At 44.4% G+C, this 5,585-nt stretch overlaps 1 protein-coding gene across 1 annotated transcript; it reads left to right on the forward strand.

Moving 5' to 3' along the window:
• styk1b (serine/threonine/tyrosine kinase 1b) lies at positions 1-4,888 on the forward strand (the record flags this gene model as incomplete). The annotated part of the gene is made up of 9 exons (XM_080540545.1): positions 1-46; positions 209-394; positions 706-1,095; positions 1,491-1,672; positions 1,980-2,060; positions 3,155-3,363; positions 4,189-4,229; positions 4,476-4,572; positions 4,696-4,888. The coding sequence occupies 9 exons, from the start codon at positions 1-3 to the stop codon at positions 4,886-4,888; spliced, it is 1,425 nt and encodes a 474-aa protein (XP_080396671.1).
• Between the last annotated feature and the right edge of the window lie 697 nt (positions 4,889-5,585).

A 5,585-nucleotide genomic window follows, 5' to 3' on the forward strand; every position in this document is an offset into this window, starting at 1 on the left:
ATGTCACAGGCAGACTCCCTCTGTGAGCAGGGAGACACAATATGTGGTGAGTCTCGCTCTCTCTCTCTCTCTCTCTCTCTCACACACTCACACACACATCCCTGGCTTATTCCTATTATACAATACTCATATTCCAAGATATTGGTACTCCTCAAGTCACAAGGTGAATGTGACGTGGGATTCTCCCGTCTTCTACCCTCTCCCTCAGAGGTCCGTGTGTACGAGCAGGAAGTGATCGTCGTGCCCGTCCTGCTGCTGGCCAGCTTCGTGGTCACGCTGGTGTTCATCATCCTGCTCAAGTACTGTCCTGAGAAGGTGGAGCGTCTTCGACCGCGGGCTACGGAGACCAACAGCAGACCCCAGCGCTCCAGGAGACAGCTGCACGGCATCGACGGTGAGTGTGACAGTTGTAAAAGGATTGAAAAGTTGCGTGAGAATGTGTTATCGTTTATTAGTGTGTGACAGGGTAGTGTATGCAAAGTATGTTCATGACTGAAACATGAGAATGTGTTTGTTGAAAGGGAATAATGGTGTGTGGGTCCGGTGTACAGAAGGATTAGTCAATGCTTGCCTGTGTGTTTGCACTAGTAACGATCTCTATCCTTCCTCTCCCTCTCTCCTCTCCTCCCTCTCCCTCTCTCCTCTCCTCCTTCTCCCTCTCTCCTCTCCTCCCTCTCCCTCTCTCCCTCTCTCCTCCGTCCTCAGCTCCTCCGGGCATTAACCCTCTGGAGCATGAGAGTATAGCTCTGGACATCCCCTCCTCCTACTCCACCTTCCCCTCCCCCCCACACACCCAGTCCTCCAGTCGCCTCTCCCTCCATGTGAGTTCCCCCTCCTTGCCACCCAGCTCCCCACCCCAACACCAACCCCAACCCCAGCCCCAGCCTCAGCCCCAGCCCCGGCCCCAGCCCCAGCCCTTCGCCCCCACGTTCAACCCCATTGTTCAGCCCAGGGAGCTGCCTCGCCAACGGTTGCCCGAATCCTTCAACCTGGTCTCCCCCCTGCCCTCGGCCTTCTCCCTGCGCTCCGACCTAGCCGTCTCCCTCTACAGGGCTCGCATGGACAACAGGAACGTGGTCCTCAGAGTGCTCAATGGTGAGAGGGGTCAGGGTGTGGCCTTTAGATGGGCCTACTAGGGTCGTTATCAAGGTTGTTCCCTAGTTTCATGGGTGTGTTAGTGTGTTACTGTCAAATAGGTGTGGCAGGTAGCTGCTGTGGGTATCCATGAGTAAAGACCAAGGACAACCACCTTAGTTCTAGCAGTCGATGACTTGTACTTTGTGAAACTTTGTCTCTATAACATGATTATGGTGCTTCTGAAAACTCTCTTTTCAGTAACATCATTCCAACCTTATATCTGATACTGGGGTTTTGACAATATAAGAAGTTGAGCCATTATTGATGACGTGGCCAGATTACATTTGGGAAAAACCATGTGGAAGTGGGTAATCAAATGTCCCTCTCTTCCTCTTTTCCCTCGTCTTCCTCAGATTCGGCGAGCGCCACAGAGAGGCAGAACTTCCTGGGTTTCGCTTCCTTCCTGTCACAGCTGGGGCCACACCCCTTCCTGCCAGAGCTGCTGGGCGTGGTCTCTTTGCGTGCCCCGCTGGTCACGGTCATCGAGGAGTTGGAGAACAGAGACCTCCTCAGTTACCTGTGGCGGTGTCGATCGGTAGGACGAGTGAGAACTATGTTAGCCAATAGGCACTAGCCTATGTGTTATTCCATAACCCCTGATTCACATTATCTTAAGAAGGGCAAATAAAGCAACATGTATAGCATCACTGATGATGTAGTCTACAAAAGCTGTTTTGTTGCATATATGGAGTCTTTAGTTGACATAACAGTCAATGTGAGAGAAACCGTACACAGTAGATTTATCACCATACCATGTCAGCGTCTCTAACTATGAGGCTTTAGGGATGAGTATGGTTCTAGGTGTGTAAAGGAATGCTATGTTTGTGTTTTTGTCTTATCAGGAGAGTGCTACTGGGGAGCCTCAGTGTGAAATGACAGAGAGACGCATCTTTACCATGGCCAAACAGGTGGCCTCCGCCCTGGTTAGTATGATCATGTATGGTTGATGATGTGTCTGGCATGTGTTTGCCACTTTGACTTTCAAATCAGCAATGCATAAACATGGGTCAAACCGTAGTTCTGTATGACCCTGTCCTGACCTCCTTAGTGAAGTGAAGTGAAGTGAAACTTTATTTATATAGCGCCTTTCGGGTGGGGGGGTGCATGTCAATGTTCCTTGACGGAAGTCCCCTTGTATAACCATCTACTTTGCTTACACTAAATAAGCACACCATAATAATAACACATTACTGCATTGTACAACAATGTTGATTCTAAATAAGCATACCATGTTTACATGTCTAATAATAGATCCTTACCTAGTCAGTCTGGAGCCATAGTTAAGACATGACACTGTACGTGTACTGTAAATCCCAATAGCCTAAAGTGTCTTCCTCTCACTGCCTCCGCCTCTTATTCATTTGCACTGATCTGACAACAGAGGATAGGTGAAAGCAGGAATCCTACCACAGGGTATGTACAGGAATCTTGAGGTTAATTTGAAAGTGACAGTTGGATCTAAGTGACAGTTGGATCTAAGTGACAGTTGACACTAGAACAGCCGTATCGATGTTACCTACTCAGGGTATATACAGGAATCTTGAGGTTAATTTCAATACCTTTCTAAGACTTTTTAAAGAACTTGTCAATATTTTTCCAGACCTCACCGCCACTTGGAGCTATAACCGTTTACATCAGTGACACCTTTAACTTAACAGTTTTAGTTTGCAATAGACTAGACCATTATCATACAACAGAATTTCTGGTTCATCTTTGTTTTTTTAATAAAACTAATAAATTCACGAATTTTTACTAAAGGTTTTTAGGACTCAAACTCTTTGGACAGAGTCTAATTCAGAAAAATACCAACAAAATTCAAGACCTCATAAAATCGTGATGAGACTTTTTAATACTTATTTATTATGGGTCTTGATTTTCCCAAAATTGATTTATCAACTTTTAATACTTTTCAAGACACCGCGGATACCCTGTACCAAGAAATAGGTTAGTTTTTTTCCTCCATGTTAGTGCAGTTGAACCCTAACCCTCTCCCGTGTCTCCCTCTCTCATCCCACAGGAGTTCCTACACAGTCGAGACCTTCTCCATGGCAACGTCCGTGCTCACAGTGTGTTGGTTAGCCGGGAGATGACAGCAAAGTTGTGGGGACTGGATGGGGTCTACAACAGGAAGAACCCGGGAGCCAATCAGACTGAAGATCCTGGCATGAAGAAATGGAAGGCCCCGGAACTATTGGCCAGGAGACCTGCTAGTCAGAGCAGTGATGTGTGAGTTGTGCCCGCCATAAATGCCTTAGAAATGAAAGAGTTATGAGATTGTGTTCAACTCTCCAGAACGTCTGTAGACGTTCCAAGGCTCAGCATCTTCGTCTTCAGTATTAATCGTAGTATTAATCGTAGTTAGTGTATGTGCAGATAGATCAACGAAACCTTCTCTAGTAGAGGTGGCTCTCTGAGCTACACTCAACTGATTGGTAACCTTGTGTGAGACCTAGAGAATGATGTTCCCCTGAGAGCTCCCAGAGGTATGGCCTGGGCTTTTTTTGCTCATTGGGCTAACATGGCCCCGTTGACAACCAACTCTCAATACCTGGTCTCAGATCAACTTCACACCCAAGCCGTCTTAAACAAGACTTTCTCTGAATAGGCTACAAAGACGGGCTAGGAGGAAGTTGACATGTTAAATGTAACCCACAGAGCTGGTGCTCTATCAATGGAACATCATTAAATTAAGAAAGGCAAGTTTATTTGTATAGCACATTTCATACAACAGGGGCAATTCAAAGTGCTTTACATACATTATTTAAAAATACAGCAAGAGGAGCATAGTAAGAAAATAAAAATTACAATGAATAAAAGCAAATATAAGAAGTAAATAGATAAAACATTTAAAAAGACAATAGTTAATGGAAAAAAGACATTGATAGAAGTGTTTGTGTTTAATCATAACTGCTGCAAAACATGAAGTTTTTTTTTAGCTTAGATTTAAATATTTTAAGGGTTTGGGCCTGTTTGATTTCTTCAGGGAGTTTGTTCCAACTGCTTACTGGAAGCAATTTTCCAACTAAATGAAGTTTGTCTTTCCCTCTCTAGCTGGTCGTTTGGTATCCTGCTGTATGAAATGGCAACCCTGGGTAAGTTACAATGTTCTTTCAGTGTTCTTGTCATGAGATACGTTTTTGCCAGTGTTTACCGCCTCTCAGAAAAGCTGAAATCAGCCCAACCTCGTGTCTGAAGGTGTCTTGTGTCTGATCAAATGATTATATACTGTACAGATACTTCTGTGGATTTCCGTGATTATTCTGGGCTACAATCTCCTCAGTATCATCCGGGATCTCTCTCTCTCTCTCTCTCTCTTACATTCTTTCTCTCTCGCTCAGGTGATGCTCCGTTTTCAGATATCTTAGTGAACGAGCTTCTGCAGTTTCACCAGAGAGGAAAAACACTAAAGAAGCCAGCCAACTGCTCCAACTCACTGTAAATGTCCACTACTATCTAAGACGTTATTATTACATGATAACAAATGTGTCTTTTGGTGGGGGGCGGGGCCTATGGTCAATTTGGAATTCTCACTAAATCACTCCCACTCTTCTCTCACAGGTACTCTATCATCAAGGCCTGCTGCCAATGGAAGGAGCAAGACCGCGCCTCATTGGCTGAGGTCGACCGCAAGCTCCAGTCAGGAGAGAAGAGTGCCAACGACAAAGTCTTCAAGGTGCCTGAACCAATCAACATTGAGCAGTACTTGCAGGAGGCGGGATATGGGGAGTCCAACAGTTACACTGTTTTCTGAGTGTCGGCTGCTCCAGCGAATGAAATGCACTATGCTTAGGGCCTGGAGTTTTTCCTGGTCATGTTACGCAGACAAGAAAAACGTCAGTCCCAAACTTTGATGCTGATGAATGAATGAATGAATGTTGGTGGATATATTGTTGCTTTTCATTCTATTAAGTTGTTCTCTCTGTGTTACCCTTGTTCACGCCCCTTCAAAAGATCTTTAAAGAATCTGGAGGAAATGGATAGAGCTGTTGGTTTCACTTGAAGGGAAGGGAATCATTTGAACAAATGACTTGCAGCCAAACCTATTGTACTGTGGACTGATCAGATTCAGTAGCGGGGCTACTCTAGTTTGTAGTTGATCGTATATATGAAGGTTTACAAATCTGGTTTACAAACTATCTTTTATGAGATGTAATATAACTAGAAATCATATTTCTTCCCCATGATTCTTCTTGGTTGCTTTACTGTATTTTTGGGGGCAGAATGAGCACAGTATGTTCAGACTTCATAAGAGATTTATAAACATGCTCGTTAAGACATGTCGTTACACCTTAAATTCTGTCTCATAGGGTGGATATAAGGATATAAGATGAATTCAATATATATTATTTATAAGCGCAAATTGAACTGTTTGCACACACACTCCACAATGTGAATAAATGTATTTTTGCCAAGATGAAATGTTTTCGTTTCATTTTTCAAACGAATGA

Source organism: Nansenia antarctica (assembly GCF_963989245.1).
Source record: "Nansenia antarctica genome assembly, chromosome: 10".
Lineage (NCBI taxonomy): Eukaryota > Metazoa > Chordata > Actinopteri > Argentiniformes > Microstomatidae > Nansenia > Nansenia antarctica.